Below are 17,148 nucleotides of genomic sequence, written 5' to 3'. Positions count from 1 at the left end.
GGACCATATGTTGTAGCTATCTGGACCATGTGTTGTAGCTATCTGGACCATGTGTTGTAGCTATCTGGACCATGTGTTGTAGCTATCTGGACCATGTGTTGTAGCTATCTAGACCATGTGTTGTAGCTATCTGGACCATGTGTTGTAGCTATCTAGACCATGTGTTGTAGCTATCTGGACCATGTGTTGTAGCTATCTGGACCATATGTTGTAGCTAACTAGACCATGTCTTTGGTTGTGTGTCTGTGTGTTCAGAGGGGTCTGTTTGGGAATATTGTGCTGTCCAGTATTTTTGGTGATTCTTTTTTGTGTATTATTTCAGTTTATTCACAATATTCTAAAAACATAAGCTTTCAATATTAATTTCATGTGTGGAAAATTGAGTCATTTTAACATCTTACCTACATACCTGTTTCATGGTGGGTGGTTTCTTTTAAAGTGGTATACGACACCAGAAGTGGAAAGACTGTACCTAATTTTCTAAACTTCTTAGCTATTTAACAATATCAAGATGTAGAACTTGAGTTGTAAGCAAATAAGTATTAAAACAGACCAATTAAGTTGATTAATGGAATGTAAAGATACCCCTATTCTTTCTTTTATACTGCTCAGTTTATTTCCAAACAAGAATCTATAAAATCATTGTATCATTCTGATCTTGACTTTGGATAATGGGCTACATTACTTGGAAACCATTTTTTCTTCTTTTTGCAGGTCTGTTAATATTAACCAAACTACCAAAAACGACCATGACCAACAATGATTGATAATGATGATATTGTAACACAATACGGGTTAGAACATTATTTAATTACAACCAAGAGTTCCAAGTGGTGAATTTGAAATCATCCCTTTGTAAATTTTATGGACGCCATCACGAGTTAGTTGATCGTTATGGAATATCCGTTTCACAAATGATAGCGGATATGTTCCAAATGTCGTAACTACAATCCCGTCCCCTTTCCCCCCGAATGTGACCTACCGAATTAGACTTATTACCGGGTTTGTACTAACAGGAGCAACACGACGGGTGCCACATGTGGAGCAGAATCTGCTTACCCTTCCGGAGCACCTGAGTTTTTGGTGGGGTTCGTGTTGCTCACTCTTTAGTTTTCTATGTTGTGTTTTGTGTACTATTGTTTGTATGTTGGTCTTTTTCTGTTTTAGCCATGGTGTTGTCAGTTTATTTTTGACTTATGAGTTTGAATGTCCCGTTGGTATCTTTCGCCTCTCTTTTACATAACAACAAATGTGTAATGTATTAACAGACTATACAAGTGGTGTTACAATTATTTTGACAATCGTAAAAAAATAACCTTTGGACAATTTATTGTAAAGTGAATAAAACAATTACAGAAGTGACCATTAACAAACTTAAGTGAATATTATTCCAGTGTAACTAATACATGTATCCTACAGGCAAATAATAACCTTGTCCAAAACACGGAACCTCAAATATAAGCTAGTACATGTATCCTGTTGACGATTAATAACCTTGTACAATACCAGGAACATACTATAAATACTAGGAAAGAATGAGACAGAACAGATTCCATCAGGTCTCTACATCCCCCCCCCCCCCCCCCCCCCCCCCCCGTGGCTGGGACTAATATATTATGTCAAAGCTCGTGGGTAGGCCGGAATTCAATCAGCACCAGAATTCATTTTAGTCAGGACCGAAAATATGACACTTTACGGTTTACGTGTCCGTGTGATAATTGTGAACTTTAGAACATTCTTAACTTTTTAATGACATAATAAATTTAATTAACCGACTTCGTTATAATATGATTTACTACCTACTACATGTACCTACGGTGTTGTTTAACGACCTTGACTAAACATTAGGATGAGGGTCTAGCATGGTCGGCTATGATAAGCAAATATAATTTGCAAGCACCAACAGATGAACCAATCCATCTGTTCCAGTACATTAATTGTTTTAGGCAGTACCGTGCACTTGGGGTGTGTGTGTGCTGAGAGTGGCACTTACTAAGTACTTCACCTTTCAATGTCATATGCGTAAGCTAATAGAACATTATCGTTATGGTCCCCTCAAGGTTTGAATACTAAATCACTTAACTCTACCGAACTATTTACAAGGATAGATAAAAATTCAAGTACATCACTGCATTTGCATAATCAGCTCTTAAATGGCATACCTCTATCTCTATTCTGATGACCTGAGAGTCAATTTCATTTTATCTTACTAAAATAAGAACACATTCAAGGTTTCCTATCATTTCTGCAGATTTGACAAGATGGCTGACACCACTGGCAAGGTAGATTAAATGTTTTCACGTATTAAGTTATTATTGCAAATGTCTTCTTGATGATGCAAGTGAAAAACTAATGCATAATTACAATGTCTAAATTTTTTTAGATGTGACCGGCCGTCGTCACGATCTGCAGACAAACATTTTTTAGATGTGAGTAGCCGTCGTAACGATCTGCAGACAAAGATTTTTTTAGATGTGACAAGCCGTCATCACGATCTGCAGACAATCTTTTTTTTTAAATGTGTCCGACCGTCGTCACGATCTGCAGACAAAGCCTTTTTTTTTTTAGATATGTCAGGTCGTCGTCACGATCTGCAGCCAAACATTTTTAAATGTGACATGCCATCGTCATGATCTGCAGACAATTTATAAATTTGAATCATTGCTAGGCGATATAAGGCATACTCTAATAACAGAGACGTCAAACTAACACACGGGACACACACACAACAACAAATATTAGGCATACGCTAATAACAGAGACGTCAAACTAACACACGGGACACACACACAACAACAGATATTAGGCATACGCTAATAACAGACGTCAAACTAACACATGGGACACACACACAACAACAGATATTAGGCATACGCTAATAACAGACGTCAAACTAACACACGGGACACGCACACAACAACAGATATTAGGCATACGCTAATAACAGAGACGTCAAACTAACACACGGGACACGCACACAACAACAGATATTGGCATACGCTAATAACAGAGACGTCAAACTAACACACGGGACACGCACAGAACAACAGATATAAGGCATACACTAATAACAGAGACGTCAAACTAACACACGGGACACACACACAACAACAGATATTAGGCATACGTTAATAACAGACGTCAAACTAACACACATGGGACACACACACAACAACAGATATTAGGCATACGCTAATAACAGACGTCAAACTAACACACGGGACACGCACACAACAACAGATATTAGGCATACGCTAATAACAGAGACGTCAAACTAACACACGGGACACGCACACAACAACAGATATTAGGCATACGCTATATAACAGGCATACGCTAATAACAGAGACGTCAAACTAACACACGGGACACACACACAACAACAGATATTAGGCATACGCTAATAACAGAGACGTCAAACTAACACACGGGACACGCACACAACAACAGATATTAGGCATACGCTAATAACAGAGACTTCAAACTAACACACGGGACACGCACACAACAACAGATATTAGGCATACGCTAATAACAGAGACGTCAAACTAACACACGGGACACGCACACAACAACAGGTATTAGGCATACGCTAATAACAGAGACGTCAAACTAACACACGGGACACGCACACAACAACAGATATTAGGCATACGCTAATAACAGAGACGTCAAACTAACACACGGGACACGCACACAACAACAGATATTAGGCATACGCTAATAACAGAGACGTCAAACTAACACACGGGACACGCACACAACAACAGATATTAGGCATACGCTAATAACAGAGACGTCAAACTTACACACGGGACACACACACACAACAACAGATATTAGGCATACGCTAATAACAGACGTCAAACTAACACACGGGACACACACACAACAACAGATATTAGGCATACGCTAATAACAGAGACGTCATACTAACACACGGGACACACACACAACAACAGATATTAGGCATACGCTAATAGCAGAGACGTCAAACTAACACACACACATACAGCAACACAAAAGACATCTAGAGTAACGCTTGTTTTCTTATTTAGATCACCACCGTTGAAATAAGATTGGTTGTTTAATATATGTTTTTAGCATAAATCACGCTGCTTGTTTTTTTTTTTCTTTTGGATTGTTTAACTTTTTGCCATGGCTAGGCTTTTTTATAGCTGACTGAACGGAAGAGATTTTGCTCATTCTCGAAACCCGTGCGCGTCTTCAGAGCTAGGATAGATAAGCACCATTCTGTATCTGACAGTTTTAAAATCAGTTCGCGTTTGTATTAAGATCTCAGACTTCCATAAAAAGGTTTCTATATAAATAATCCTTAAATCGCTACAAAGAAGTCATACGTTAGTGGTTTATTTTAAAGATAAGGAGATGCGGTATGATTGCCAATGAGACAACTACCTACCAAGTTCAAATGAAGTGGATGTAAGCAATTATAGGCAACCGTACGGCCTTCGACAATGAGAAAAACCCATACCGTATAGTCGGCTATAAAGGGCATGAAAAATATGAAACAATTCAATTGAGAAACTAACGGCCTTATTTATTTATAACAAAACAATTTACGAAAAATAAAAATGACAGACATGAACCAACGACAACCACTGAACAATAGGCTACTGACTTGGGACAGGCACATAAAGAATGTGGCGGGTTTAAACATGTTTGTGAGCGCTCAATCATCCACTAACCTGGGACAGTAGTGTAACAGCACAACATAAGAACAAACTATAAAAATCAGTTGAAAAAGGCTTAACTCATCAGATCGATACACAGAAAAACATCAAACAAAAGCACAGACCGGACGTGGCAGGGTATTTATCCATCCCTCATCCCTAGCAACAAAAAAGACACTAAGTACAGATCTGAGAGTACTCGCAGTTACTGCCAGCTTGTTCAAAGCCAAAAACAACTAACAAAAAAAAATCATGTATCTAAGACTAAAATATCAATCAGTACACATCCAACATCCAATGGATTTAGGAAAAAGACGTCATTAACAATCAGAGAAAATCATGACATTGTGCAATGCCAAAATAAAAGTATCGACAGATTGTACTACCGTGAAAGTACATTTAAGGAATGACTGTAACATTTTTCTGTCTATGAAGAAATAACATCAAAAATGTGGTGCACACTGAATAACCTGCGTCACATAATAATTATTTTTCGGTTTCTAAACTTTTAAATCCACAAAATATTATTGAATGCAATTATTTATACAAATTTATTAGAGATGCATTAGAAATAAGAAACAATTCTTAAAATTATGTGTACAATTGTATTATTATATACTACATGTAAAACTTTGAAATGTTGTTTTGTATATTACCATATGAATTGTAAAGGAGAACACTAAATGTAATATTAGTTATCTTAATAAATAATCCGTATCTGTATATCCGTAAATTATGTATGCTTCAAATATTTGTCCGTGGACCTTACGCAATCAACAATCGATTAACTGTTGGGAATGGAAGATTAGTATTACCTTCATACTTAGTTTTAAACATGTTTCCTTCTTATCACAACGTTTAACTCATGTGAAAAGACACGTTCTATTCGGGATTTGAAGGCAGATAAACATCGAATAAAATTGTGCACTCATCCCCTTCCAAAAATTGTCGGGGAGTCAAAACTATTCAATTAGACATAAATGGCTCTCGGGTCTGTAAACTTCTATGTAAATCCCACTGCAAAATTTCATTTCCATGTACATGTATCTGAAATGAAAATCCTACTGCCATCTTCTGCATGTGTTAATTTTCTGAAAATGAGAGATAGTTTGATTGGCATATTCCACGAAATGAAAGAATTTGCAAAAAATTCTCCTCTGGCTGTGTTGAAGACGAAATCCATTTTTTAACTTCATGTGAAAAATTTAACTCTGATAGAGGTGCTCTCTTTGACTTTGTTTGCCAAAAAATTCCAAACTTTTCTATATTGGACAAAAATTCATATATCTATTAAGCTATGAAGACAACCAGCTCCTCAATGCTGTTGGAAAATTTAATAAAGTCAATATGACTTAGATCTATTTATTTTTCATGTAACTAAATTATATACTATAAACCAAGGGTTTTATTACAGTCTAATTGTATGTAAATTCTATGTTTCTACGTAACCTGATCAATATTCTTTTTCCTTCTACGTGTATTCTCTATATGCCCCTAGTGGGCCCTTAATTGGTAATAAAATATGTTCTTGTTCTATTTAATTCAAGAAAAGCATTTAATGAGGGGCCTGATGGGTTATTTTCGTTCTTCGTGATCGGCGCATTTTCGCTATCGTGATCCGTTTTTCTACAGATTTTTTTTTTATATTTTCGTGATCCGTGATCATGGAAATTTATTTTCTGTGAATCGTGATTGACAAAAAAATCAACTCGTGAATCGTGATGAGACCCCCCATCAGGCCCCTCTTTAATCTTTGTCATCGTTCATTAATATTACAAATCATATATAGCCTTCCGCTTTTCGTGCATTAGATACGTTAATTCATAAAAGTCTTGTTAAATATAACTTAATCTATTTCAGACTATAAGATGCAAGGCTGCTGTCATGCGGGAACACAAGAAACCCCTGATAATAGAAAATATTGAGGTGGCGCCACCGAAAGCTGGTGAAATCAGAATTAAGGTTACTTAAATTTCAACACTCATGTGTTGTGATTTGTAATGCATTAAGAAATTATTGATATAAGATTATACAAATAAAAAGAAATAGCATGATTGCCACTGAGACAACTCTCCACCAGAGACAAAATAACGTAGAGGGTAGCAACTATTATAGGTCACCGTACGGCCTTCAACAATGAGTAAAACCCATACAGCTTGGTAAGCTATAAAAGGCCTGCAATGGTAAATGATATTGTCCGTGTGAACATCCATCTATCCGTGAGTTATCCTAATTCCACGTGTGTTTCTTAACCTTTATTTTGGGTAGGATGTTTTGTGACTGTTGTCTATTAGTGGGTTTTTTTCTTATTTTTCTTGGTATTTTTTTATTTTTGTATCGCTGCCTTAATTGGTATCTTCTCCCTTGATTTTGATGTAAAACCGATTTTATCAAAACTTATACAACGTTATCCACGTGGATTGTAGTTTTGCATCCTCCGTCAAACTGCTTTCAGCACTTTGTGAGCTAAACTCACATAGTACATTGATTTGATTGGACCATGTACATAATTGTTGTTGGTAAAATGTCTAAATCTGAATAATATAGACAGTGGTGTTTCGGGTAGTAACATTACTGCATTAAATTTTTGATGCAGTACATCCACTGATATTAGAGTGTATTGTGGGATTTCATATATGTATCAGCTTTCTTTCAGTTACTGCGATATTAATGATAGATGATGTGAGGTATACGTTGATGAGACCGTCTGTATATTTTTATATGGTATGATATTGTTTTTCATTGCTTTGTTTAAACTAGTATATTTGTTAACTATTATACCGTTATTTTAGAGAAATGTGTTATTTGTGTAGTGATTTATTGTATGAACTTTCCAGTATCTTGTGATAGTCCACCGATTGAAATTAAAAGGCAGAGAGGTAAGACGTGAACAAATTAGTCTGTTATTCCGTCCGAAGTTAGTGGTCTTTTATCATATCTAATGTGTTTTTGAAATTATGGGAAATTTTGTGTTGAATTTTCACTACCTTTCTCGACTGAAGCAATTTAGAGCTTGACATATAGTAAAGACATTTGTTTTTGATTTTGTTTATATTTTGTAGATAATGTACTCCAGCATATGCCATAGTGATGAGAACTACTTGGGTGGATCGAGGCCTTGGATAGTGGATTCTATCCTGGGACATGAGGGTGCTGGGATTGTAGAAAGCGTCGGAGAGGGCGTGACGGATTTTAAAGCTGGTACTGTAATTCATTTTAGGGACGGAATAAGAGGGGTATCGGTAAAGCACAAGGACTAAACGAGTTTTTCCCATCTACTTATTTAATTAAATTAGCTATATAAGTATATGGGAGGAACTAGTCTTCCCTAGCGGTAAAGTAAATAAAATATCGCATTGTATTAATGTCAGGAAATCCTAAAAGCTAACTCAACCCCTTCGCTGTTCTACTTGACCTTTTTGCTAAGAACATTCTCATGGGTCCTCCACTGTAGCTTGTCAGTTTCGTGCAAAGTTATCTTTTGCGAATTATCATGTCATTATCGAAATATCGTGTCAAATCGAATTATCGTGTCATATCGAATTATCGTGTCATATCAAAATATCGTTTCATATCGCAGAATGGAAATTGCACTTATTATGTTAAATTTAAAACATTGTAAAACGTATATGTGAATTTTCGCCTTTTCTCTGAAATGAAAAATTGTACATGTACATATACACCCTGAAGTTTGATATATTAGAAACATGACTTCATACTTGCATCTTTTGAAGCACATTTTATCTTTTATAAAAAAAAACTTTATATATATCCTTCTGTTCATACTTACAAAAATGTACGTTTCATTGAAATTTAGAACTATCAGGACTAAGAATATTTTGATGTTATAGTAAATCTGATATTTAACATTTATATATCATATATCTATAACACTTAACAATAGCTTTGAAAAATCTTTTAATTTTCATTGTCATGGACTATGTTTGTGACGTCCTGGATTATAATTTAAATGTGTGTACAGTCCTGGTTTCAAAAGGTGATTTACAATTTGCACTTAACAATAAGTTATCATTTCGTTATTTTGTAAGTTTTTTTTTAGGGCTCGAGAAAATATGCTACTGTATTGAGTACAAGAGTACATTCTAAGATTTATTTATAGTAAATTAAAAGTAATAAATAATGACACTGTTTTAATAGGTGATCACGTGATTCCATCATTTATGGGGCAGTGTAACCAGTGTAGAACATGTAAGAGTGGAAAAACCAATGTCTGTGAAGTGTTGAAAGGGTATAACTAAATAAAATATTATAATCTATAGCTTTTTCAATATCACATCCGTATCAACCCGAGACACCAATATAATCCCAAGAGCTCTGCTCGAGGGATTATATTAGTTGAGGGTTGATACGGTGTGTGATATTGAAAAAGCCATATCATATACACTTTATTATATATCTCAAGTAGATGTTTTTTTCATGTTTTGAACATGACGTCATACAGATTATGGGTTTGATAAAGCCTTTGCAACGGTGACTGATGTCGATGACGTGACGTCATACAGATTAAGGGTGTGATAAATAACACCATTCTGATATGGAAAATGATTCAGTTCAACTGAATATGTACAACACATATTAACCAAGACACACCGTATGGGCACAATGTAGATTTTAACGAATAATGTATGTATTTGGATTGAAGGAAAGCATCCAACCTTATAAACCGACGAATCAACGTTATAAACCAAACCACGAAATACATCTTGCCATTATCAGCCTTACTATTATTTTTGCGTTTTCATATTTCTTATATAATAAAATTGGTAAAATGGCTCCTTTCTGGATAAAATGATGATAAAGATATTTTTTGGGGGAGTGTCTTTTTTGCAGTTGAAACAATATACAATTAGGATTTGCAATACTAAACCAAACAGCTATACCTGTATCTTTAACTTTCAGAGAACATTATTTGAAGGGAGGAATGTTGGATGGCACTGTTCGGTTCAGTTGTAATGGTAAACCAATCTATCATTATCTGAACACCAGTACTTTCAGCCAATATACAGTGGCATCGGAGTGGTCTTGTGTCAAGGTAAGATAATCCAATCTATCATTATCTGAACACCAGTACTTTCAGCCAGTATACAGTGGCATCAGAGTGGTCTTGTGTCAAGGTAAGATAATCCAATCTATCATTATCTGAACACCAGTACTTTCAGCCAGTATACAGTGGCATCAGAGTGGTCTTGTGTCAAGGTAAGATAATCCAATCTATCATTATCTGAACACCAGTACTTTCAGCCAGTATACAGTGGCATCAGAGTGGTCTTGTGTCAAGGTAAGATAATCCAATCTATCATTATCGGAACACCAGTACTTTCAGCCAGTATACAGTGGCACCAGAGTAGTCTTGTGTGAAGGTACCGTTCTATCATTATCTATCATTATATATATCACACAGCCAGTATACAGAAGAAGTTTTTTGTCAAGGTAAGATAATCCAATCTATCATTATCTGAACACCAGTACTTTCAGCCAGTATACAGTGGCATCAGAGTGGTCTTGTGTCAAGGTAAAATAATCCAATCTATCATTATCTGAACACCAGTACTTTCAGCCAGTATACAGTGGCATCAGAGTGGTCTTGTGTGAAGGTAAGATAATCCAATCTATCATTATCTGAACAACAGTACTTTCAGTCAGTATACAGTGGCATCAGAGTGGTCTTGTGTGAAGGTAAGATAATCCAATCTATCATTATCTGAACACCAGTACTTTCAGTCAGTATACAGTGGCATCAGAGTGGTCTTGTGTGAAGGTACCGTTCTATCATTATATATATATAACACAGCCAGTATACAGAAGATGTTTTGTTTTCTTTTTGTGTTTAAGAAGACTCTGTATGAACCCTCGTTCACATAAGTACAAAAATAAGTCGGTTGGTAGGTGTTTTAACCCAGACAAGTAAAAGTAGGAAAGAAATAGAAGAAAAAGAATAACTGTTAATAAATCAATAGTTCTTTTATCTTTTTTTAAATTTATTTGCTAAATGTATCTTTGTTTTGAATTTGATCAGTGTGTCAGATATGTATCTTGAAGTACTTTTGACTTACATTTAGATCAGGAACGTTTCTGAGGTTAGAGATGTTCGAATAAGCTACTACCGTCTAATGTCAGACCTGATTGATGTTTATATTACAGATAGATCCAGCTGCACCATTAGACAAGGCTTGCTTACTTGGATGTGGCATTGCAACGGGATATGGCTCGGCTATCAATACTGCAAAGGTATGAATGTTTATATTTTGTCTATTTTTTGCATAAAATAAAATTATGAACCGAATACATCTTTTTTAAATTTTATTGGGTGAAAAAGGCGTTTACCGAAGGATATCTTATATGACGCATACTAAAAATGTGTAAATTAACGATCAACGCTTTCACAAACTTATAGAATGACAAAAAATAACATTACATTTTTTAATTGCATTGTATACTATAACCATGAAATAAGGAGTTAAACTGTTATTTCTTTTGCCAAGCTTAAAGTTTTCGGTTTTTTTTCCTATGCATTGTTGCCAGTTTAACCGTGCAGTCCTACACATTGCATGTTATTTCAGTACCATTTTAACCATTAGAAAAGAAATATAAATGTAGCGTCTTTCTATCAATAGATATAAGAAGATGTGGTTTGAGTGCCAATGAGACAACTCTCCACACGAGACCAAATGACACAGAAATTAACAACTATAGGTAACCGTACGGCCTTTAACAATGAGCAAAGCCCATACCGCACAGTCAGCTATAAAAGGCCCCGAAATGACAATGTAAAACAATTCAAACGAGAAAACCAACGGCCTAATATATGTACAAAAAATGAACGAAAAACAAATATGTAACACATAAACAAACGACAACCACTGAATTACAGGCTCCTGACTTGGGACAGGCACATACATACAGAATGTGGTGGAGTTAAACATGTTAGCGGGGTCCCAACCCTCCCCCTAACCTGGGACAGTGGTGTAACAGTACAACATAAGAACGAACTATAAAAATCAGTTGAAAGAGGCTTAAGTACGGTCTTCAACACGGAGCCTTGGCTCACACCGAACAGCAAACTATAAAGGGCCCCAAAAATTACTAGTGTAAAACAATTCAAACGGGAAAACCAACGGTCTAATCTATATAAAAAACGAGAAACGAGAAACACTTATGAACCACATCAACAAACGACAACTACTGAACATCAGATTCAAGGCTTGATATTTTAGTATGTGGTAAATAAGGCTCCTTGAATGAAGTCAACTTTAAAAAATGGAATACAAGTTATGTAAGGTTGCTCGTTTTTAGGTAGAACCCGGCTCAGTATGTGCCGTATGGGGATTAGGTACCATTGGCTTAGCTGTTGTTATGGGTTGTAGAAATGCCGGAGCGTCTAGGATAATAGGAATAGATACAAATCCAGCCAAATTTGAATTAGGTGAGAATTTTTCATATTTCCTTTTGACACGTGACTTATTTCTCTGTTATTTCACGATGAAAGAAACCAAGATACCGCGTACCATTAAAAGTATAAAAAAAAACTTACAATGGAATATCTTTCTGGAGATTATTCCTCTTGTTAAACTCCTAGGTCACACGTGTGCAGTACATAAATCTAGAAACCAGTTCAGAAAAGCGCTGAATTCAGTTAAACTAGGTATGACAGACAACAATTAAAAAAACTATGATAAATTTAATACTATTAAATACCTTAATTATCAATGAGTATGAGCATACTAATCAGTTTGCTTAATTATTTTCAAATAAGGCAAATTATTTGTTCTCTTTTGAAAGACTTCTGTTGTAAGTCTGAAACGTCAACAGTACTTTTCTTTCATTATTTCTACTTCGTGCAATCTTGATGAATATTACAATGTCTTTATAGTATAAAATAATTCTTAAAAACTATAATTGAAATTCTCTTACATATAGGGAAAAAGTTTGGAATGACAGAGGGAGTTAATCCTAAAGATTTTAAGGAACCACTACAAGATGTACTTTTAAAGATGACAAACGGTGGACTCGACTATGCATTTGAATGTATTGGTAATGTTAAGACTATGGTAAGACTGTGTATTTGAATGTATTGGTAATGTTAAGACTATGGTTAGACTATGTATTTGAATGTATTGGTAATGTTAAGACTATGGTAAGACTATGGTAAGACTATGTTAAGACTATGGTAAGACTATGTATTTGAGTGTACTATAGTAAGCTACAAAAATCCATAGTTAACTTGTTGTTTAAACTTAATGTAAAAAAATCAAATATTAACTGCTCCTTTTTATATACTTCTTGATTTAGTGAATTTACGGTAAAAGAACAACAGACAAATCTAGATGAATTGCATATAATCATAAAAAAAAAAACAGTACAGACAACCCGTCACAATAGAAAAATTTTAACAAATGTATGAAAAAAGTATAACAAAAATACAGAACTCCAAGGTAAATTCAAAAGGGGAACTCCATAAAAACTGACAAAACCAAATTTCGTTGTCAACCAACGGAACGAGAAGAAAACAACTACATAAGGATTTGTTACGATTTGTGCAGTGGCGGATCCAGGGGGTTCCGAGGGTTTGACCCCCCCCCTTTTTTTACGACCAATGCTTTTGAATGGGGACATATGGTTGGACCCCCCCCCCCCCCCACCCTTTATCCTGGGTTGGAACCACCCTTTTAAAAATGGCTGGATCCGCCCCTGTTGTGTACGCCACTTATTTCACTACAGTCTACTATGCAAACTGTTCAAGAGATTCAAGTCCTTACTACTATACAAATCCTCGATGAAATGTAAACAAAGCAATAGTATAAGAATAAATAAATTCAAGACAAGCATCTGTCTATACATTGTACACGTAGTTAGCTTGACATAAACAATTTACAGAAGAATGCATTTCAGTGTGCCAAGTAAAACAACCATGCGCACACTTCATTAGGGGGAACATTAATGGAACATTCAGTGTGTTGTATACATATATATACGTTTGAACTGTAGCACTGGTGAAATTTGATTCACTCTATTCACTGTATGCACGTTTTAGTAGCTTTCTCTTGCAGAATCCGACTATCCTTTAGAGCGTTAAATATGTGTAGCATTGTATAAGTTTTCCTTACTTTATCTGTTATTTTTTGTTATGCACGATTAATTGAAAATAATCTGCTTGTTAAGGTTGTTAAGGGCGATGTGATTCGCAAATAAAGAAAACGTATCTGTAAGTCTGCATCTGAAAGGTAATCTATCAACATTTATTGCATTATGCTTTATTTTAATTTAGAAAGTGGCTTTTGACTCCGTTCATAGATGTTGGGGTAAGACGCTGTTGATTGGTGTTGCTCCGATTACAGACGAATTTGTCACTAATCCTTACTCTGTTACTATGGGAAAACAAGTTATAGGATCACTATACGGAGGTAAGTCAGAGAAGACCGGAAAAATGGGGTACCTTTTTCACAAACCCTGCCAATGAATTAATTCAATGATTTGAGAGACAGATGATAGGATTACTCCATGATGGTATGAGAGAGAGATTATACCTCATTCCTTTAAAATGATTAAATACCCATTCAATGTAACATTATATAATAATAAATTTTAATGTGGTGGATACTATAGGAATAATCAAGTCGAGAGTATTACATGAATTTCACAGAAGCTGTGTGTTTTTTTCTGTTTAGCTTATATGTTTAACATAAGCTGTAATGATTTATTTAGTGTTTGATTTCGCTGTGTGTAAAACGTTAGAACGTTGTATTTATCGCACGCAAAGGCAAAAGAGGTAGGCTTAACGATTTGTCAGAGAACTACTGATGACCTCTACCAAATGGCAATAATGAATTTGTTTTATGTTATTGGGTTGCTGTTTCATTGATGTATACCCACATCTCATTTTATTCATACTCCTTTTTCTGGCTTGCATGTCGACATTTTACTTATTTATTTTTTGGCTTGCAGGTCGACATTTAACATGTTTAACTTATTTATTGGTATTTATTTTTGCAGATTACAAATTGAAAACTATCAGTAATTTAGTGACGGAGTACATGAATAAAAAATTAATGGTCGACGAGTTTGTTACTCATAAGATGAGTTTGGATAAAATCAATGACGGTTTCGATCTTCTACGTTCTGGGAAAAGGTAATTATGTTATAGTAACGAGAGGATCATACCTGGAAAGTCTTATGATTTTGATCTTCTGTGATACGGTTATATTATTACCATGCACCAATAGAAGTGTTGTATTTTGCAAGACAAAATAAATGACTAAAATGAATTTAAGACAATTGTGATCTATAACCAAGAAAAGATAAATAGGTCAGGTTTTTATCATTAAAAGTGGACAAAAATAGAAGATTTTATCTTCAAAACTTCACTAATTAATGTAAGGTCATGCCTGTTTTTCAACGTTTGTGTTAGGTTTTGGACTTTTACATTTTTGGCTTTGAGCACCCCTGATCGGCCATTAATTGTCGAAATGCGCATCTGATGCAGTAAACGTTGTACCGTTATAGTTATTACTTTTTATTGCCTTAAAGGGGCATTAACTACGAGATATGAAAATAATAAAATATGATTTTGTTTTGTTCAATCATTAATGAAAGTGAAATAGTGTAATAATAATAATTAACAGCCAGTTTGGTTCAGTTTTGTCAAATTAAGCAAAGAAACATCGCAAATGAATTATTCACCTGCAAGTGAATAATTCGACCTCATTGAATCCGTATTCATGTGAACTTTAATTGATCCCTATAGCTAGAGATGGGTTACGCATGAACTAGGCGTGTTCAGGTATTAAATGGAAAAGAATGTAAACATTGAAAGTGAAACAAGGGTAAACTGGCCATTTGATTGACTGGTTCGATCTTGAAAAACTCATTCTTATACTGGTAAAATGATTATTAACATATTTTTTAACCTATAGTATGAAATCAAACAGACCTAGAAAAATCCAATTGCACAAGTTCGTAATCTATTTATATCTATATTCATGTTTAGTTCGGGTTATATGACTGTCGGCAGTCTTCGGAGGTCGCCTCGATTACAAACGAAATGCTGATATATATTATAGAGTCTATGCATCGTAAATTGTTTATTTTAGACTTTTATAATTTGGATATGCATTTTAGTATAATATAAGTCGAATATAAGAATTTGAGTCAAATCGGTGAACATGAATTTGACAGCTAATATGCCCCTTTAAACATGAAAAGGTCTTAAATATCGAATTAATACTTCACCAGAGTCCCTTATGTTTACAGTCAATAATTTCACATGGTTATTACAACAAACCAACAATAAAACCAAAAATAATTCATTAGGTCAACATACGGTCTTCAACAACAGAGAAGTATCCATACCTCATTTGAACCTCGTATACTCAATTGCCACCGGTTGAGCCAAGTTGCAAAGAAATTTCACGAGTTTGCCATCAACACCAAAGAAAGGAAGTACAAAAACAGAGGCACATAATCCACCATGACAACAGCAGTCATTGGTATTAGCATCTGACAGGCGCATTAAGATGTAGAGGGGTTAAACAGTCTCTTTAGTACTCCTCTTTTTTTGGGGTCGGTCAGTGTAATAACATAAAGTGCATAACAGAACGCTATATAATTCTGTTCATTCAGAAAAAGAACTCAACTCCTTAATACCGGTACTGCAAAAACAACAAAAAACACAGCTGTAAGACAGTTTAGTAAATAAGCACTAAATAATACCTTACAAAAAATGCTTTGCAGAAACACACGATTTTGTGCAAAATTCCAAGGTAAATTCGTTTGTGCACATAATTTAAATACAGGAATGAAAATACATATTTTAGTTGTGATTATCAACTCCCTGCGTCAAAGACGCAACTTGCGCTTAACAGTTATCATGGTTATGGAGCATATTTATTTACAATCTATATAAAGTTCATTATAAATAGTAAGAAAAACATATTTATACCATTTAAACAAAAAATATTTCAAGGTACCTTTGTTTTACTTTCAGCTTGAGAACTGTCTTGGATATGTGGGCATAGTTGGTCATTAACTGAAGAAAAATCGAAGGAAAAGAAAAAGAATGGCTTATTTCTTTGTACCATGGTTTAAGGAATTACGAAAATATTATACGGAAATTATAACAGTCAGTTTAAGTATAGAAGGTGGTGAGCCATATTGACTTCAATGCTTTGTTTTAATATGCCTAGAATAAACTTATTAACCTATTATGTTTTCATTGTCTCTGTATTGCCATAGCGTGATTTATTTGAAAGTTTCAAATACAAAAAGGGCAACCCTAGGTATAAGATTGCCACCTCTTTGGCAAACATCACTTAAACACTGAAAAATTCTTAATTTTTACCATGTTCACTGAAAGCTTAACTTTAATATATATAATAGACCAAGATATTTATTAGGAGTGTCTCTTAAGGATTTTCCCCATCTTCTTTCATTAATTGAG

General features: G+C 34.8%; 1 protein-coding gene across 1 annotated transcript; it reads left to right on the top strand.

Moving 5' to 3' along the window:
• Positions 1–2,221: 2,221 nt before the first annotated feature.
• Positions 2,222–16,913, top strand: LOC127726216 (alcohol dehydrogenase class-3 chain L-like). The gene is made up of 11 exons (XM_052233520.1): positions 2,222–2,282; positions 6,555–6,656; positions 7,757–7,895; positions 8,853–8,943; positions 9,615–9,747; positions 10,857–10,943; positions 12,009–12,138; positions 12,633–12,763; positions 13,981–14,116; positions 14,706–14,841; positions 16,696–16,913. The coding sequence occupies exons 1-11, from the start codon at positions 2,262–2,264 to the stop codon at positions 16,724–16,726; spliced, it is 1,137 nt and encodes a 378-aa protein (XP_052089480.1). The 5' UTR covers positions 2,222–2,261; the 3' UTR covers positions 16,727–16,913.
• Positions 16,914–17,148: the final 235 nt, after the last annotated feature.

This window comes from Mytilus californianus, unplaced genomic scaffold, assembly GCF_021869535.1.
Source record: "Mytilus californianus isolate M0D057914Y unplaced genomic scaffold, xbMytCali1.0.p SCAF_17, whole genome shotgun sequence".
In the NCBI taxonomy this organism is placed as follows: domain Eukaryota; kingdom Metazoa; phylum Mollusca; class Bivalvia; order Mytilida; family Mytilidae; genus Mytilus; species Mytilus californianus.
This window is presented reverse-complemented; position numbering and strand designations above follow the sequence as displayed.

Bases quoted from the DNA above. Each gene is read 5' to 3' on its own strand.
- LOC127726216 (XM_052233520.1), top strand. From the start codon at position 2,262: ATGGCTGACACCACTGGCAAG. The intron at 7,896-8,852 runs GTACTGTAATTC...CTGTTTTAATAG, and splicing joins CGTGACGGATTTTAAAGCTG to GTGATCACGTGATTCCATCA. The intron at 9,748-10,856 runs GTAAGATAATCC...TTTATATTACAG, and splicing joins CGGAGTGGTCTTGTGTCAAG to ATAGATCCAGCTGCACCATT.